The 21,696-nt window shown below is 31.5% G+C and overlaps 1 protein-coding gene across 1 annotated transcript in view; it reads right to left on the bottom strand.

Annotated features, from left to right (window-relative positions):
• The window catches only part of LOC115877766 (cell division control protein 42 homolog), an 88,409-nt gene that overhangs the window by 16,847 nt on the left and 49,866 nt on the right, over window positions 1–21,696 (bottom strand). The window contains exon 2 of the mRNA XM_030894077.1: window positions 15,260–15,318. Coding sequence (XP_030749937.1) covers window positions 15,260–15,318 — 59 coding nt within the window. The remainder of the gene's footprint in view (window positions 1–15,259; window positions 15,319–21,696) is intronic.

The following is a 21,696-nucleotide window of genomic DNA, read 5'->3' as shown; positions in this document are numbered from 1 at the left end:
GGTAGCATAGACTTAAAATAAAATATAGACTACACTATTTACATCTCAACGCGGACAAACAACCTTTTTTGTACACATGTTTACTTCTGGGTACAGTCGACCGAGCCTTCCTCATCCAGCCTATGTTGTCACGTCTTTAATATTATCAATATTTTTTTTCTTGTTATACACATATATTGAGATATTAATACTACAGTTTAATAAAGTAGGTTTTAATATTCCAGAGATGTATTAAATAGTCCTTATACTACTAAATTATAAGTCGGATACTGTTTAAAAAGGATAAGTTCTTTACAATATGACAACACCGATTAGAGGCGAGGGAGCCTATTCATTCATTTATTACCTTGTAGTACGTGTCGCACGTGTGCGGTAAAGCTTTGTTGCCGCTATCTCCCCGGCTGTATTAACGCATTTTCTTAGCTTGTAGTGCTTAAGTGTTTATTTTATTGACTTTTTCTGTTCAAGAACTATAAAATATGGTTCGCCAGTGCCAAATTTGCAAGAAATTTGACTTAAATAATCCATTTAAGTCTTGAAACGACTTTTGACCGGTAGGCAACTCTCAATTTACCCATTGGGAGTCAGTGGCGTTGTTGTAGAAAGGCGCTTATTTAGATAATATTTTAGTAAAATGTAAAATCTGAATTTTTTCTCTTACATTACATTATTTACTTACTTACATTGTAACAAAATCATAATTATAACCCTGTTAATAATTAATAATGTTTTTATTAAAAATATATTCCGGTTTATTCTAAAATTATCTTCAGAATCTAAAATAACATACAAGAATTTTAAAATGATATTACATTATGAAACAATATTTTTTAATATACCGGGTCGTCTCAAAAGTGGCTCAACCCTATAACTTTTTTTATTTTTTCAGATAAAAAAACAGATTTGTATGTTAGTTACTATGACATAAATTAGGATTTATTGACGTATTCAATTGATTTTGGCCTCTTCCTGTTTCACCGAAATGATTACATCTTTTGATTTTTAAAGGCACCCTCGGTATATTGCTACTCTATTCGATAAAAAATGACACTCTGAATAGAATGACATATCATATGTCAACTTTTGACATTGTCGCTTAAAAACATATCCTATTTTAAATTTCAATCCAGTTTTTTTCAATCCACTAAGTTTTAATCAAGGAGCCTTGGAAAAATAGTTTTGATCGTCTAATAGGTTTCGTGTCTTGTCTAGGCCGGTTAAAAGATGTACAAATCGTATTTTTAATCATACATATGTCAATTTTTTCAAATGGAACAAGGGTGACTCATTAGCATATTTGGAAAAAGCATTTTTTTATGAATATATTGATACCACATTCTTGGTATTTCGAGTCAAATTGTCGTTATGAACCGCGTGTTACAATTACAATTAAACCATATGTGAAAATGTCAAAAGTTGACATATGATATGTCATTCTATTCAGAGTGTCATTTTCTATCGAATAAAGTAGAAATATACCGAGGGTGCCGTTTAAAAATTAAAAGTTATAGTCATATCCGGTGAAACAGGAAGTGACCAAAAACAATTGAATGCGTCAATCAATCCTAATTTATTTCATATACTAACATACTAAATCTTGTTTTTTTATTTGAAAATATAAAAAAATTATGGGGATGAGACACTTTTGAGACGCACCCGGTATAATAAAGACAGTACCGAGTTAAATAAATGTAGTTTTTATTTTATCCACTTCCTATCACCTTCCTTGCTTTAATGGAACAGATTTATGTTTTCTCTAATTTACATAATAAGACATCACTTAACCAGAAAAAAAATTACAACAATCATATTTTTTTTTCTCTACCTGTCGCCGATTCTATTACATCTGTGGAATAGATCCTGTTTTGATTAATATTAGGGATTGTAAATGTTTGACTAAAATTAATAATTTATTATTAATTTCAAAAATTACCTAATTTCGATTATAAAATTTCTTCTATAACGTGTATTTTATTATTTTTATCCTTTTTGGACTCTAAATTGTTTTTTCTAAACTTTTATTTAAAAACCTGTCCTAAATCTTAATAAAATATAAAAAAGTTTAAATACGATATATTTTTAATTTAATTATAGCTTCATTAAAATAAAAAAATTACCCGGCTATGATACGGAGAGTTTAGGTGTACTTGAGAAACGAAAGACAGTGTTGTGTTTCTCGGCAGAGTCGTCAGGGAACGACCGTTACGACAGAGACAACCTATCTATCGCTCGTGTCGCACTCGTTATAACCTAAAACAATAACACAACAATAACAAGACAGTGTCTGACCGCATGTTCCAGCTATTTATGAATGAGATGCTCAGTCTATATTTTATTTTAAGTCTATGGTAGGTAGTCTACCCCAGAATCAGGGGGCGATAAAAGAAAACTAAATTCATATTTGGAATCCGAGGTCATTTTACTACTAAAAATAGGTAGGTAGTCTACCCCAGAATCAGGGGGCGATAAAAGAAAACTAAATTCATATTTGGAATCCGAGGTCATTTTACATAAGAATCGTCAAGAATGGGGTTTCTTTACATTTTGCTTGTACAGGCTGGGTCTAAGCAAATTTATGTATTCAGTCTTGCATCTTTTATACATGTCTATGACATTTACTGTATTTTACAAGCATGAAAATCATAAGATATCGTCATTATCATAATCATTTTCAGCTTATTCGACCATTTCCAAGTATGATGTAGCCTCCCTCACTACATAGATACTCTCTTTAAAATTAGGCCCATTGTTGTCTATTGTTGGCTATGCGGGCCCAAGTTATCCCTGCTAATTTCCTAATATCATGGTCCCATCTCATCTTTGGTCTTCCTATAGGTTTCTTAATTCCTCGTGGGCACCATGCTGCAATTTTTGTGGTCCATGGTCCATCTGTTGTCAATCCTTCTTGCCAGGTCCATTGCCATTTACGAGATTTGATTCTGTGGATGACATCTATTACCTGGGTCTTTTGTCGTATCCACTCTATTCTTTTACGGTCTTTTTTTTATTATTCCCAGCATATTTCGTTTCATTGAGCGTTGTGCGACCTGCAGTTTCCATAATGTCCGTTTTAAGTGTCCAGGTTTTGCATGCATAGGTCATGACCATAGACAAACTAACAAAAGCAAGACGCGTCAACGCTGTACTGCAAAACGGTAACAAGTTTGATAAGAGTTTATTACCGCGCTTGCGTCAACTGGCCTTTTAGACGAGGACGGTTTACTTATGGATTGTGTATTTTGTAGTAGCCTTTTAGACAAGGATGTTTAATTAAAAAGCGTTTATTAAAATCAAATAAATTTATTTCCATCGGTAAAATAAACAATAATTTCTGGAAATAACAGATATAAAAACAAAAGTTAAATAAACGAAAACGTATTCCTCTTATTAAAATAACAAAAAATGATGATAAAAACAACAGTTATGGTAAACGAAATAAAAGCATTATTCTTGAAAAGGTACAAAAAAATAATTATGTATATTATAATATTAATAATAGGAACAACAAGAAACATCCTAAAAATATACAACTTTTTCAAATATAAAACAAAAACATAAACTTCAGATTTTCACAAGAATTTGCAAAAATATTAACATTTCGAGTCTATTATAAAATATAAAGCACGAAAATTCAAATCATAAAAAGATAAAGATTCTTATAGATAAAGATTCTTATAACTTACAGTCAATTTGTAGGACCTTCGTTTTGTCTACGTTAGCGATGTAATCACAATAATATGTATAATCACAGTAATTATTATGTTCATCATAAATGTAAAATGTATTAAATTATTTGTTTTCGTTTTGTACGCTAATAAAATAATAGTAATAACCAAACAAAACGCAAAATCAGGAATTCAACAGTTCGTTCAAGGATGGTTCAAGGCAAAAACGTTTTTCGTTTTATTTAGGTTAGGTTTGACGAGTGCGACTGCGCGATGATTTCTGACTCAACTGGCCAGCGCAAAAACAATAATTCGACTTCCTCAATCCTTTGAAAAGTCTTGCTTTTGTTAGTTTGTCTATGGTCATGACTGGTAGAACACATTCATCGAACGTTTTATTCTTTAGATAAAGTGACATTTTAGATTTGAATATGATTGAGCATTGATATGACCATGGTAAATATAGTTTTTATTATTATTTCATCAAACTATTCAAATAATTCGAAGAACAGATTGCAAATATCTTTAAAAAAATATGTAACTTGATAATTGATATTATCAATATTTAATGAATACTATCAGAAATTATCACCTCTATTATTCAGTTAAAATATTTGAAAATTACAAGCAGCGCGTGACAAAAATGTGCTTATACACTTTAAACAGGCCATTAGTATTAATTTATAAGGCTGCTTTGTTGGTTTATAGACGATTTATGCACACATAAAATGTGCAATTATTATTTTTCGCAGAAATGGAAGAAGAACAAGTTTAAAATTAATTTCGCATCATAAATTGAAGAATTATTTTTATTTATAAATCTATGTTGGAAACTTGGGTGTTAAAACAGCAAAATAAAATTAATTTGCATATTACACTACGTGGAGGTAACGTTCCCTTACGAGTATTAAATAAGTGCAAATACCATGCGATAAAAAAACGACGTCAAAGACGGCTGGGAGTGACAATACACTCTGACTGGTTAATGGCGCTTGCTGTCTGTTGGCCTTAGAAGGTGGTAATTTACTTTTATATTGAGTAAAAATAAGTTTTAAATTGTGTAGTTTTAAGTTCGAGAAAAAATATTTTTTTAGAAATAGATTTGTGTGCCTGGAAACGGGGGGAATATCCTTTTTTAATCTTTCTATAATTAATGTTAAGTTTTGACAAGTTTTATGTCAATTTTTAGTAAATGACGTCTAGAGACTGACCTCGCCAAAATTATCATAGATCATTGCCGTCTTTGACGCCGTTTTTTTTTAGAGCATACGGTATTTTGTAGGGGTGGTATATTTCAACCCCAGAAACATATCTATAAGGTTTTTTTATATTAAAATAAATTATTTTTTTTATTTTTCCAAATTTCTTTTGGAATATTTTTAAATTTTCAACTTGATAATATGGCAATATAGGTAATAGACTAAACTTAAGAGTCAATTTCATTAGTCCGAAAAAGTAGCAAAATAAGCGTTTGGCATTTAACGTTTTATGTAAAACTGACAAGGTATTTTACACAAATGAGGAAGGAAATTAAAGATAAAGAATTATACTATATCTGTATTGTAGCACATGTTTAGACAACTTCTTTATTTTTAAGATTTTAATGGTCAAACATCAACAAAATATTCCTTATGTTTGGACTAAATTTTCTCGAAAATAAAGACATAATTTAAAATTCCGTTACAATTCGGAAATAGATGGAAGTTTTGTGATTACAATGATATATAATTTATATAGATTTGTAACAAATTGCTCACTATTTTATGGCAAATGCTGAAGCTCTGCAAACCCTAATCAAATCTTAATCAAAGCACGTGTGTTTGGAATTTTGGGTGTGGCTTAACTCGACAGGACTGGGCTAAGTCTAAAGCTTGTTTCATATAGACGCGAATCGCGAATTGCGATTTTGCGAAACTGCTCTCATTGGTCCAATTTTACTGATCATGGCGGCGCTGTCAGAAATTTTAAGATTTTGGCGATTCGCAAGATTTAAAATTTGGGGGGCGGGAAAGTTAAAGTGTTTTCAACTTTTTGCGAATATTCGCGCGATTTTAAGGTTCGCGTTTGCGCAGAATGGTGTTGTGATCCGGTTATCGATTATTTTGTGTTATTTTGTCGACGCTGCCGCAAAGTAACTGAAAGCATTTCTCCAGTTGAAATGGGTTCTCGTGCATAATATGTTTTTGATATAAATGGTGACAATTTTTCAACTTTTTTCAACAACCAAATTATCAAACTCCTGTACAGACAATCTGTGAAAATTCCTAAATTTTTTCTCATCTTTTGTCCTTATTTCTTGAATTAAATTGCGATAAGCACCTTGTTGCTTACGAAATTTGAATATTTCACATGTCCCAAATGACCCATAAATGACCTATAAACCTGTGCTATAAAAAAATGGCAATTTTGCGCCTTCTTCTGTTCCAATCCCACAATCGTAATCGATATTCATAATCATTAAACAAATTTAAACTCATATTGTATGCTATAAAATATAAAATAAAGATCGTAAACACGAATAAATATATATAAAACAAATTAAGTTATCTCAGGTTATGATTTTTTTTGGTAACTTTCAATGGAGCAAAAAAAATGTCCCTAAAAATTCGCGACTGTATGAAATAGGTCCAAATTTTGCGAATATTTTTTGGCGAATCGCTTTTCGCAATTCACGTCTATATGAAACAAGCTTTAGGCAGATTTCTGAAATATAATATGTATTTCCTTCGGCCACACACCCGCTTTACCCCACCCCTGAGAGCGACCCCAAAGTACAGCGTAATGGACTCTTAAGGAAAGGAAAAAAATTGGCGCGGGGGGGGGGCATAACCGCCCATACTAAAATATGTTAATAAAAAGTTGGTAGGCAGTTCTTTTAGTTTCAAAGTAAAGGAATTTTTCCAATTTTTTTTATCTCAAAAACTGCGACTTTGACTGATTTTGATGTTATTACAAATTTTGTTGCAAATAGTATTCCTAATCTTAAATTGAAAACCGAGTTTCGCTAGCTACTGTAATTTTGGAGTTTTTTAAAATTTTTAACCCCCTCCCATACCCCCTTACCAACCCCCCACCCCCACCAAAAACTAATAGCCAGATTCTCGGGTGCCACAGTATTTTTGTGCCAAATTTGGTTAAAATCGGTTTAGCGGTTTTTGAGTTATCGTGTTACAGATTGACAGACAGACAGACAGACACCATGAATATTTTGTATTTAGGTCATTTATGACCCAAATAACTCATTTTGAGTCAAATTAAAAAAAACAATTTTGCCGATCTTAGTAGCCTACCATACCTATAGATTGGTATGGTCTACCATACCTATATATTGGTATGGTCGGCTAAATATAGAAAAAATAATGGTTCCCTATAAAGCGATTTATGAAAATATATCAACAAAGGCACAACTTTTTTCAATTATTATCTTTCTCTCTTCTGTTTTACGAAATCCCTGTAGTGTGCATACGGCTTATATGAGACACCCTGTATCCCGATCTAGCTAACAAACTTTTATAGATCGAGATACGGAACAGAGAGCCGATTTAAATTGCATCTCTCTTCAAACAATCGACCGATTAATTGTATCGAATCGCGAAAGAGAAAGTGCAGGCAAATTTTATTGTCGTGCAGTAAACTATGGTTCCGATTTAATTTGCCTGCATTATTTAAGCAAATAAAATGCAGCATTTCGATTTTAAATGAAATACATTCGAACTGCAGCAAAACAGAGAAGTCTCATTGCTCTAACAACTGGGCTGTAGTCAGTGTTGCTACGTTTTAGATATTTTGTTTAAAAACAAGTGTTCTAAACGTGCTTAAAACACTATTACTTGTTTTAAAATTCGTTTAAAACTGCCTAAAATTGATTAAAATAGAGTTTAAACATGTTGAAAAATTCCTTAAATTTTTGCTATACACATAGTATGTCCCCGGATTGTCTTTACAAGAGGAAAAACTTTATTATTATTCACATTTTGAGAAAAATGCATTCTTCATAGAAATTTTTGTACTTGTTCTAAAATTCTTAATTCCATTTATACTTTTCCGAGTTTCCATACCGTTTTAGAGAAAATTACAAAAAACATGAAAATATGGTTGAATTTTTGCTAATTCCTAAAAATCAAAAGACAAAAAAATGGTAATATAATTTCGATTTCATTCTTTCATAGATGGTTATTATTAATTTTGATTAGCGTCATATTTTTTGCTGTTGTTAAAGCATTGTTAAAGTGTCACATTTTCCGATAGTTATTATAACCCTTTCCGTAGCGTTGAACTAAATAAATTTTATGCTTTAACATTTTAAAATAGCAAAAATATGACGTTAATTAAAATTCTATCAATAACAATCTATGAAAGAATGAGAAAACGAAATTATATTACCAAAGAAACATAGAAACGCGGTTTGATTTTTAGTACTTTCAGACCTTAAAGAAAAAATTCAGCCATATTTTCATGTTTTTATTAATTTTCTTTAAAACGGTATGGGAATTTGGAAAGGTATAAACGGAATTGACCATTTTAGAAGAAGCAAAAATTTTAATAAAGAATGCGTGTTCAAATGTTAATCTTGTGGAATATACAGGGTGTCCTGGATGGATCTGGTCAAAAGAAATATTTTTTCTCTTTACCAATTTTAAAATAAATTAAAAATAAACGAGTTATTTAACTTTGAAAATTTAAGAAAATAATGGCAACATTTTGAGAGCCGCTGTTTTTCACAAGGTTTTTCAGCTTATGCGACGCCTCAAGCGAATAAACAAGTGGCACTAAAAAGTTTTTTAAAATTTCCTGGAAATGTCAAGAAAAATATAAAAAATTACAATTTTGTACCTTTTTAGCGTTTTCATATTGAATTCGATAATTATTTTTCTGATATTATATTGTACTTGATGTGTGCTATACGTCGATACTAGTTTTGTACCTTTTGTTAACATTTTAATACGTATTTTTTTCGTAATTAATTAGTATGATACCACCCATGATACAAAGAATACAAGGTATGATATTGCGCAGGTTGGTCACTACGTCACAGGTGATAAACGGCACTATTGGTCGGCAAGCTCCGCGCGCCAATTTAAAATTGTCAAACAGATGACATAATAAATTTGAAAATAATTTTCCAAATGTCAAGCTCGATAATTTGACATAACTTTTGGGGTTATGTCAGGGGCGGGAAAGTGAAATAGCAAAAGCGGTTCCACCGTTTCCACGGAAATCTCAAATAAAATAGTTCCAGCCCTAGCCACTAGGTGGTAGTGCAATTAATTTTTAGGTTAAGAAGTTGCTACTAGTTATTGCCAGATGGCGTTAAATCAGAATTTTTTTGTAGTTTCCATAGTTTCCAACGGCCATTGTCATATTATTGTCAAATTCTCAAAAAATATTGTCGTTGTCATAGCGCCAATCATAATATTATCAAATAAATGATTATCAAAATGTTTTTCGAACTATAATTTGTTATATGTGTTTTAATTAGACAATTCCTTGTGTTTGTGGCCCTAAAAATATAATGTAAGTCTTTTATTTTTGCCATCATTTAAGTACCTATTTACTATATTTACTCCGTTTACAAAACTTTGGGCGTATTACGCGTTGGTCTTGTTTTATTATAATAAACGATGTTTAAATATTTTACTTATAAATAAAAACTTTACATAATAAATAATATTTCACATGTTTGGCTTTAATTTTATTTAATAATTGTATAAATTATACTGTTAAATCTTATTTTTTTACACATCACAACGATACTTGTTATTAGTATTGTTCAATTTGTGTAAAAAATAAGATGTAATAATCAAATTTAATTATTTTAGAGTAAAATTCAATTATGGATATTTTTTTGTATGGCGTATAACACACAGGTGGTATGCGCAAACTTAACGAATAACCAATTACCGTATACACCAATACACCATAGGCGTAGACAAAACATTTATCAAAAAACATAAATATCTCTTCAAACAGCTAAGTGAAGAAAAATATGATAAACGGCACTGCTTGGTTACATGGTAATAATTTGCTCTCGGGTGTTATCTGTCCTTGGATTCTTAAGTCATGGGACAAAATAGTGTATTGTTTTATTAGGAGTAAAAATGACACTTTTTGTGGCGAGGCTATACGTATACTTACGACATACAGCCGAGGCACAAAAAGTAATTTTTACTCCGAATGGAACATGCTATTTTTTTTCAAACGCCACAAATAATTATTTAAACAATTTCAAACGTTCCAAATAATATAAAAAGATTTAAGTCATACCTTTTATGTAATTATATATCGAGAAACTATGGTTACCCTCGTTGAATTTGGCACTTTATGTCAGTTTAATAATATATTTTCGTACTTTTATGCTTAGGCGTTAAAATGACTTTTTTATATTGTCAATCACGTCGCAAAAAATAATACTTTTGTGATGTTAAAAAAATATTTTTTGGATATAGCTTTGTGTATCTGGGAACATTCTATTCTTGTTTAATCTTTCGATAATTAGTGTTAATTCTTGTCAAGTTTTGTGTCAATTTTTAGTAAATAACGTCTAGGGCTTGACCTCGCCAAAATTACTACCGATTGTCATTCCCCGCAGCCGTCTTTGACGTCGTTTTTTATCGATCATACGGTATTATAGAACTATAACTACTAAAAAGTTATTTTTAATATAACTTCTATGATGTTTTATTGTGTTCTCTCTTGGTACTGTCGGCTGTTCCTTCCTTTGTCAACGGACGAGTACGTTCGTATTTAAAGAGGGATCGCGCTGAGCAATCGAATTTTTAGATGAATCATCCTGCTGTTGCCTGCTGGCTATGGCCGGTTTGTCACCCGAAGACCGGTCCAGATTTAGCGTATAATGAGCGCGTCGGGCCGCTTGTAACAACACCAAAAGATTTATGGTGGTTCTGTTAAGGAGATGGGTCAACGTAACGGGATAGAAAGTACTAAGATTAAGTAACATTCGTAGGTCTATAATTTATATGTTTTTTAATTTATTGCAGCATAGACATTAGGGATGTGGGATGTCAATCCCGAAAGGTTTTCAAAATCCCAAAATTCTTGCCGAAGAAAAACATCTTTCAGATTCCACGCTAGTGGCCTGAATGGTTGATAAAAATTCAAAAGCTTTTTTGGAGATTACGTCCCCGACTACTACCATTTGAAAATAATTCAATTTCTTGGGTAATAATGTCGGACAATCGCCGTCTTATTCTTTTTTTGGTTTGTATCGGCTTTGAAGATTGTTGTAATGCTTTCTGCAGTTTAACCTTTAAAGGTTCACTATCTTCTCTTCTCAGAAGTTCGGCAATGGAAAGCTCATCCTCTTCGCTGTAGTTGCTGGTTCCTTTTCTAGAAGTATCTGATGAATTGTCTAGCTCTAGTCTGATTAAAAGCTTTTCTATCTCTGATTTAATTAGGAAAATATTTGATGTTTTGAAACAATCATCTGGTTCAGATTTTATAAAGTCGGGATTTGTGAGGTAGCTAAGAATGTCAGAATAAATAGTTCTACGTTGCTTGGTCCGTTTTCATAATGAGTCCATGAAATTAAGCCATTTACTCTATGGCATGAAAAATCGGTATTTACATAATCCAATCCCGGGATTTTTCGAGGCAAATTTTCTTCCGGGATTGACATCCCTAGTGTAAACGGAACAATGATGGCTAATTAGCACATTTGAAAAAAGCATTTTTTTATTAATAATTTGGTACGGCACACTTGGTATTTCAAGTCAAATTGTCGTTATGAAACGCATGTTACAATTTCAAATAAACCATATGCGAAAATGTCAAAAGTTGACATATGATATGTCATTCTATTCAGAGTATCATTTTCTATCGAATAAAGTAGAAATATATCGAGGGTGCCATTTAAAAAACAAAAGTTTTAGTAATTTCCTGTGAAACAGGCAGTGACTAAAAACAATTGAATACGTCAATCAATCCTGTCATATACTAACATACCAAATCTCGTTTTTTTATCTGAAAAAATAAAAAAGTTATAGGGGTGAGCCACTTATGAGACGCACCCAGTATACCTACACAATATTTTTGGTCCTCTCCACAGGAGAACTGTTTACATTCTTAGATTAAGAATAAAAATAGATAGAGATTTTATTCTTAATCTAAGGTCTTCTCTAAAGGGTAATACGTAGTTCCTTTCTTATTAATCCTTTACTTTTAGGAGCTGTAAATATTGATGTGTAACAAAATTAATAAAAAAATTAAAATTGATGTAGTAATTACTAGTTGGAAAATAAAAATTTCTATGCATTACAAATCGATGAGAAAGTTTTGTAGAACCAAGAAGTCAAGATAATTTAAAACATCCGTTATTCCAGTAATCAATAAAATAAATCTATTATACCCGACACACACACAAAAATTAATACCTGGTAACATGTTTGTTTCATAAATATTAAAGAGTATCAATAATTTATTTTTCTTAATAAACAAGCAATAATAATACTACCGTTCATTTAAATTGCCCAGGCTCAAACACCTGTTCCTTACGATAAAAAATACAAGAAAAAAGAAAAACGTATGCATAGGTAATCTGATTTTTCTCTTAATTGCTCGAATTAATTGAACTTTAAATCGAAATGGTAATGGGTCGTTGGCAGAGGAAATGGGTTCTGAATGGAACCACGGGTGGTACTGCCCACCTAATTTCGATCTGAAGAGTTTTGCAACGAGAGTGCAAGGTAGGGATGTCGCAAAAATAAAATAAATCGATATTTTGAATCGATTCAAGATCGGACATAACAAGATCGATCCAGAAAAAAATCGGTAACAAAAGATCGATCTTATTAAATATCGATATTCGATTCTGAATGTATTGGTGTACTGGTATAATAAAAATACGATATAATCATAAAAAAATTAGATACATAAAAATCGTAAAACCTTTATTAACACATTTAAAATTGAAACTGAATAACTGTCATCCCAAACTGAATCAGAAACACCCACAAACCGAGACATACTTGTAAAAATTAAAAATACTATAACAATATTAAAATATAATTATTCGGCTTTTTGCATGCTTATGATGATTTTGACACAGAATATGTACCGGTAAATTCTGTAATTTTGATATATCAGTCGGTTGGAAAGAAGCTAAAATCAGAAAATATTCTGTTATCTAAAATATAAAAATATGGGAATCACCGACAAAAATCTGACACCTAATATCAAAGTGGTAAACAGACATTGGCGCATGCGGTAGCGAGCACTTACACTTAATTTTTCATTGCTAGATGGCGGAATTTTGGAGTTGTTATTAGAGATGCACCGGAATCAAATATTCAAGCAAAACTAAAGTGTTTTTTTGGTTACCGTTTTTTTTATTCTAACAAATAAATAAACCTGTAAAAATGTATAAATAAAATCGATCTTCGATTTTGAAAAAAAATCGATTCTACCAAAAGATCGTTTGATAAAAATCGATCGATTTTAATCGATATTTTCGGCAAAAAGATCGATCTTCGATTAAAATCGATTCGAATCATGCATCCCTAGTGCAAGGTACTTTTATGAAGAAAAATCTTTCATGACTTATAGAACCAGTGTATTACAAATATTTATTTATTTATACAATTTCATATATTTTTTTATAGATAAACTTTTATATATAGTTCATATCAAATAAAATAATAGTCACGGGATTAAGCTTCACCGGCACAGCGTTGCCCACTTCCTCACCTCCTTAACAGCACTTAAAGGAGATAAACGGCCATAATTACCGCTTTCCCGTTCAAAATATTCTAATAAAGTTGCGATGATTTTTTTACGGCTATTATACTATCTTGTACCACTTCATACTAAAAGAGCTTCTAAAAAGAACAATGTTCGACTGCAAGGTCTGCTAGTAATTTTTTTTAAGCTTAAACCATCACAACACAATTCATTTAAACCAAAAACTTAAAGTGTCAAAACGAATGACAATGTCAGGAAATAAATAAATGCAGCAACTTGACATTTCTTACGGCAGAGCTACCACCTGAATTCCCAGCGGGAAATTTAAATTCCAGTTAGTCAGCCCGGTGCCGAATATGTCCATGGTTAGCAACAATGAATTTAAAAATCAGACCCTCGATTACGTAACTAAAAGTTTAATTGGTATCGAATATATACTCTGTGTTTTTTCTCAGGTAAGATTTCGACAGACGATGACAGAAGAAAAGCAGATGACGTCCCATACCAATCTATTTATTTTACTAAAAAAAGTTTCTAATAATTTTTAAGTTATCTATGGATGGGTTTAAATATAAATCCGTCATGCGTCGTGTCTTGTTGTTTTTAACCAGTTTTATTGGTTTATTTAAAAAATGACAGATCGTATTTCAATTTTATTGGTTTGACGGAACGATGAACCACAAACGGACGCCGATGCGTATGAACTCGCCTTTAGATTTTTGTCATTTTTGACGCTTGTCAAAGTCTTGCCAAATTATAGGTTATAATTTTGTGTCAACTTTTGTTAAATACCCTGCGTTTTGGAAGATGATGCATTTTGATTCGTATTATTACGTGTGTTTTGTGTCTTTTGAAGTCAAGTGGAGGAAAAATCGAGTGAAAATTAACTGTAGACTTGCTGTAGACCCATAGCACAGTTTGTGGTTAATACTCGCTGCCCAGGCAGAAAGTCTTATACACCAATGAAGTTGCCATCGATAAAGTTTGTATACCATTTCGTCGTAGATAAGTGCATCTCGTATATGGTAGAAGGATCAAACTAAACACATACTAAAAACTGGAGTAGCTGTAACATATCGACATCACACGATAGGTAAATAATGGATTTTAGTACTGCAGAAAAATAATGTCAAAAGGTACTGGTTTAAAAAAATTAAGATTAAAGTTAATTAATCAACCTTTAAGGTATAAAATTTGGTAGGTGTTATTATTAATAAAATAGTTTGTTTTATTTACCTATGTTGTTTTATTTATTCCTGTGGAATATTACTAATTTGTATTTGTACATAAGTTATATTGATAAATATAATCATAAATGCGGGTGGTTTCATAAAGCTTGAAAGTAAATAATAGTTCTTTTTTATATTTTTTTGGTATGTAGTGTCTTGTTCTTGTTTGTTTTGTATTAACACATACCGTTTTTATTAAATAAAATAACTCGATTACATTTTTTCAGTTTTATACAGTTTTTTTCACAATATTTTGAAGTAATCACTTGTCATCTTGTCAATCAAATTTTCAATATATCTATGCGTTCCAGTTGTACCAACTTATTTCTTTGTAAAATAAAATAAACTACTTTGAAATTAAAATGACAGACACATCTATCACTGTCAAGGATCTTCTCGTTGGACAGACTATAGCTGAATTAAACTCATTAATTTTTTGGTTTGGAGTGTACAGGGTGGCGCAGTATTTTGTTGTGTTTGTAGTCTAATTTAGAGCATTTCTTTTAAATATATAGGTTAAAGTTCTACAGCGTGTCCCCAAAAAAAATAAACATCAAAGTTGTGTTTTTTGTAATGAAGATCTTATAAGATGTCATTGGAGCCTCCGCGTTGTGTGAGAGGCACCATCCTGTATATTAAAAAAAAAAGAAATAATACAAAAATAGTTACCTCTCCAGCTGTATCACAGATCTCTAACCGTACCGGTTCATCATCAACAAGTACGTCCACTGAAAAAGAAAAGAAAAACATGTTAAAGCTAAGTCAATTAATATACCTATAGAGAAAAACAGATGCAATTCAATTATTCAGCTTGATATCCCGTCGTATTAGGTTTAATAAGCAATCAAATCGCATGTTATATCATACGGATTAAGAACATAAAAAAATATCGAGGAGTTATTTGAAATGATAATTTATTACATTTATTCTCTATTTTACAAAAAATTGTTTCAAAAATATAAAATTTTCAATTTTTTTTACGATCAAACCTCATAAACGTGTTCCTGGGGTCAAAATATTACCACCCTAAAAGTATTTGCACTTATTTCAGACTTACCCTGTATATAGAGTTTAGAACAATAACTAAAGAATACAAGGCCTAATAACACCCGAAACCAAATTGTTACCATACCACCAAACAGTCAGTGCCGTGGTACATAATATTTTTCTCAACTTAGCTGCTTAAAGAGATATTTATATTTTTAATAAATGTTTTGACTACGCTTATGGTGTATGCGGTGGTATCATGCTCACATGAATTACGAAAAAAACGTATTAACATGTTAACAAAAGGTACAAAACTAGTATCGACGTATAGTACACATCAAGTACATATAATAGAAAAATAATTATCGAATTCAATAAGAAAACGCTAAAAAGGTGGAGTGGACTGTTTATTTACCTATGAAACGTAATAACTCCTGGCTCTTTCTTATCGCTGCGGCTTTTACAGTTGAAAGCTGAACAAATTACCATTATAATAAAGTTTATACAAAGTTCACTACACACAACAAACTATTAAAAAACGCTAAAATTGTCGCTGATGACCAGCTGATGACTCATTCGTTACAACCAAAAATATGGCGTCTAATATCACAAATTCTACTGCAGCCCGTATATGGAAGTTATATGTCCTTGTATTCTTTAGTCGTTGGTTTAGAAAGACTGGCTTGCCTATGTCTATTATTGTCTATATCCTTTGTCACTCTGGGGAATCCGCTTACATATCTACGTAATTACATATCGAATGCTATTAATTATTCTTTTAGCAGTAGCAGCAAGGCATTTTACTTTCTAATAATTATCAGCCGAGTATGTCCGTATACTTACAGATTTTTTTTCCCGGTCTTTTTGAAATCGGTTTCCTTGTACGGCTCTCGGGAAGGCAAAAAGCTGACCTTTACGTGTCAGGCAAGGTAACTTAATAACCTATAGTGACGCGAGTAAATATTATAATGCGAAAATGAACTAATTACTTCGGATCACGTAATGATAATGAATCTGGTGCTGAGTTACAAAGAGGCCATTGCTGGGATCAGATGATGAGCTCGAAGAACCCCATCTTTTCATGATATTTTGACGACGTTTCGTGCACTACACTAACCCCATCATCAATGATAACCCATAAATCAAATCAAAAAATCGTCCGATTTAAATGAAATTTGATAATATGTCAATAGATTGGGCCAATGCCAACTTGACCGTTTACGACACGTGTCACTGTGACAGTTAGTTTTGACGTAAGAAACATCAAAAGTTGATGTCGTCCGATTGCGACAAAATTTGGTGGGTAGCATGGTATAAAGAAAACAAGGTATGATCGATAGCGGCTCCAATTTCGTTAAGTTTGCGCATACCACCTGTGACGTCATACGCCATACAAAAAATATCCATATTGTTCAATTGCCACTAATAAAAAAAGACCTAAAATAGGGAAGAATTAGGACATAACCCCAAAAGTTATGTTTTGACATCGAGCTTGACATTTGAAAAATTATTTTCATATTTTGCCACAATTAAATTTCACAGATGACACAATCTGTTTGACAATTTGAAATTGGCGCGCAGAGCTTGCCGACCAATAGTGCCGTTTATCACCTGTGACGTAGTGACCAACCTGCGCAATATCATACCTTGTATTCTTTGTATCATGGGTGGGTAGGTTATGTGACCGACGCGCACAGCGCACAGTGATGCAGAAGTTCCCAATAGCGGCAAAAAATCAAAATATCCGAAGTATTTTTTTAAATTATAATTTCACTCGTATACTTCCTAATAATCCATATTTTCAGAATCGTGAACATTTTTGAATAAAAACGGGCCCATTATTAATCCCTTATAAGAAATGTTCAAGCTTATAAGATTATTAGCTGAAGCTAAAATATTTTGATTAAAGAAAATTAATGCGTTTAACGTTGGTCATAAATTAGCTAAAAACTGATGGTACTCTGAGAAAGTACAATGTTTTCAACTGTTTTCCCTCATGGTAATTCTTGTTTTGACTTCCCTGGTACCATAAAAAAATTCAATGAAGACCTTGATGTAATTAAGAACTGCTTAATATAAAATCACATTTTAGGTAAGCTAATACTAAATGCTCCAAATTGCTCCAGAAAAATATGATGTACACGTTACAATTATTAGCATTTTTTCTTCATAACTATGAAGTTTCATGACCAACATTTAGGTTGCCTAACTCTCCCGAAAACCATGATTTAGTTTCCCAAAATAAATTACGTATGACAGTATATTACTGGGTGTTTCTTATGTGCTGTAAAATATTGTTGTTGGTTATTTTTTAATTAGTTTTAGAAAGAAAACTGGTAATATATTTTCTCTTATTGAATTTAATTTTCGATATACAAGGTATCCAAATTTAAAAATAATTTTTTAATGTGTAATTTTAACTAGCTTTTCACAGTTAAGCCTAAGTTTTTATTCGTTTTGTGCTTATATTATGACATTAAATTTAATATTATGAGAAATCTCATTAATTTTGAATAATTATATATAAACTACAAAGATGTGTCAATGTGTCTATGATGCATCAACATTCGGTCAACAACTTTTATCGAGAATGTCATGCACCTTCTACTAATTTTCTCGGATATAGTAAGAGATCACCAAGACTTCTTCTGTTAAGTAAAATAGAACAGTATCCTGAGGCTCTAAAACTTATTATGGATTAAATTACTCTATTGTCTTTATCCATTTACTAAATCCATATTAAATATATTATCCATCTTATCTAGAAGCTTTAGGATAATTTTTTGTTTCTTTTTCTTGCGTATTAAGTTCTTGTACCTAAGTTCTAATTATAATCTAACTACTTATAATATTTTTACCACAGGTAATTATATACAGATATTTTTAAATTATAGAACATTTAAAAATATAACTAAAATTAAATGGTTATAAGTAAACAACTGTTTACATAATAGGTAACTACATAAAATATACAGATGTATTTAGTTTCTTTTTTTTTTCTTTTTTTTTCTCATGGATATGAATACAAATATATTTTTTTAAGTTGAATTTAAGCAATACTTATTGGTAACTAGTTCTGAAAAAAAATAATTATATTAAAAACGAAATGCTAATTCTATTGTAAGGGCTGAAAATAAAACCCTGTATATTTATTTATGTGTTTACACAAACTTTTTTTGATTTTTTAAACTTTACAAAGAATAAAGTATTAAATTAATATGCTATTAAAGACAAAATAATATGATTAAAATTTTTTACAACCCATTTTTTATTTTTTACATCCAATTTAAGTACACTCTGTATACATAATTCAATTTTCTGAATTCAAAACATCACTTATATACTTAGAAAGCCACATCTAACAAAAATAATTTTAAAAAATGTAGTAGCAATTGTTTCGGCATCACTGTGCGACGGTGCAGAACTGCAGACGGTCCCAGCCTGCAAAGGCGGATACGACGTTTCTTTTACATCTTCATCAGGAATTGGACAATAAAATAATGAAGAAAAATGTGGGTCGATTTCAGCATAATTGGAGAGGGGCTACAGGATGACGCCCTCGACGACGTTTCGAACCGAAGCCTCTAAATGGACGAAATCATCAGGATTGTTCTTAATGGGCTCTTTCACTATATTTTGGAATTAGCATAATTGAATAAAGCAATTAATTCTAGAATTTTTTGCTTCTCACTTTCGAATAATTTGAAGTCGTTCTTAAGAAAATAAATAAAAACAAAACAGCCCAGAATAAAAATCCGCACTTTATTTTTAATACGTCACACCTGGCATGTTGAAAAGCGGCAACACGGCCGGGCCACCATGCTGACCCACCACCACCTCTCCAAAGGCAATTCAACCTTTTCCAATATGGCGGAGATAGAAGTGCTATATTTGGCGCGTATTTTAAAACCTGTTTTATTTCCAAATAGACATTTTTCACACAAATGTCGGGTTAGATTACGTAATATTTCACTAATTTTTTAATATACAGGGAGTCTAAAGCTCTCCACATAAGTATGGAATTTTTTGTATTAGTACTTTTATGAAAACATCAGTTAGTTACTTTTTATAAAAGGTCTGATTTCTCAGAAAATAAGTAGGTAGTGTACTAGTGTGTAAATATTCAAACTTGAGGTAGCATATATAGGGTGTTCAAAATCATCGAAAAAAGAAATAACCAGAAATATATGACAGAAAATAGCAATATAAACTAAATATTCAATTGCAAACACTTACCTACCATAGTTTAGAATTTACTGCACGTTTGATAAATATATACTATTATGGACAGTATAGGAAGTTACTTGTCTTAGTAAAAGCCTTGGTAAATACTCTTGGTGTAAACTACACTGGCTTGGGTCAAAAAATATGGAATATTTTTCCTATGTTTTGCAGCATTATACAAATGGGAATAAATTTAAACTATAATAGGTGAGGATAACTAAAAAATATAATATGTGTTTCAAGATTTTATATAGAAAAAAAACTAAATACCTTTTTATAAAAAAAAATATTGGATATTCTGAACAAGATGGATGTAATAATAAATTCTAACGTATGTGAGGGGCAATTGTGACCTAAAGAAAGACTTACATCCAGGCCATTTATATTTTCAAATGTGAATATCTTGTGAGGTAAGTGTAAGAAGTAGCCATAACTACATCCTCACTAGGGTATCAGAGGCTTTGGTTTGGTTTGGTTTCTGGTATGCAATCGGAACGAGAAACCACTACCGGCTTTTCAGTTTAAAGGTAAACAATTTAATAATGCGCTGTCTTCGCCGCCATATTTGCCTTGCCCATATCATGTTGATTGGCCTTGAGGGTGCATCCATACTATCCTAAAAACGGCGTATCGGCGTAACGGCGTAACGACCTTGAATCGATTTCCAGTAATTCTATTGGCTGAAATTTTTGACAGATAAATTTGTCAGATAAAATTTCTGACAGATGAATCTCAGCCAATAGAATTACTGGAAATCTCTTCAAGGTCGTTACGCCGTTACGCCGATACGCCGTATTTAGGATAGTGTGGATGCACCCTGAGTTGAGGTGGTCAAATCAAATCGCAATGTTGCCAGTTGTTGGCTGGCACACGAGCACGGTTCTGCAATGTGATTGGGCGTATTTTTCATACGTCATCAATTGGCGCTTTAAAATTATTTCAAATTAAAGCAATTTTGAGGGCCTATAAAAAAATTATTCAATGTCATGGAACTATTTTTTTTTTGGATAAATATACTGAAAATAGTCTTCTATTTCAGATTTTGTCCTTGAATTGGGTATTTTATTTTTTGTGAAAGAGCCCATTATGGGTCGATTGGAACCAAACTCGGCACGTGGATAGAGGTACCTAAATGGAACCTTTTTATAAAAATTAATTAAATATTTGGAGATATTAAAAAAACAGAAACCGCATCGTAAGTTAAACTAAGTACTAATCTAGAAATAAAAAAATGTAACATAAGTAGCTTGGAAATCTGAAGAAGCAAAGAAACTCTCGTAGATATTGTATGTCGTTTGCATCTATTCATAGGTGAAATTCAAGCTGGCGTTTAAAAGAAGACGATCCGGAAAAAAGTAACAAAATTTACTTAAGAACAAGGTTAAGCCGTCGGTTAACAGGTTCTCGGAACGGTTGGCCTTGGCAAGGCCAAGTTCATTATAGATACAGCATAATAATCTTTATTATTTTTAAATACCTGAGCTCTACGGCTTATTTGAATATTAAATTGGACGTTAAGTAACTGTCACTGATGTTATGTTGTATTTGCGAAAGTTCTTTGAAAAGTTTTAAGTATAGCAAATTCTAAAGAAGTGATATCACATACTTATTATAGGTACCTACTAAGTATTGCTGTGATTATACTGTTAGAAAATAAACTTTTTAACAAATAAATGTCAACTTAGAATTTTTCTATTTAGGTACATCTGGAAATCTGGATACTTTCGTTTTTTACAGTTAGAGTTTCATTTGTGTGATGTGGAATCCATTATTTTCGATTGAATATAAAATTGAACATTTTATATTCAATTCAGTAAGTAGTACCATACAATCGAAAAAAAACGGCGTCAAAGGAGGCTGAGGAATGAAAATCGATAATAATTTTGGCGAGGTTA

This window comes from Sitophilus oryzae, unplaced genomic scaffold (genome assembly GCF_002938485.1).
Source record: "Sitophilus oryzae breed Bouriz unplaced genomic scaffold, Soryzae_2.0 scaffold_1498_pilon_pilon, whole genome shotgun sequence".
In the NCBI taxonomy this organism is placed as follows: Eukaryota; Metazoa; Arthropoda; class Insecta; order Coleoptera; family Curculionidae; genus Sitophilus; species Sitophilus oryzae.
Note: the sequence above shows the minus strand (reverse complement) of the source record. Positions and strands in the feature narration are given on the sequence as shown.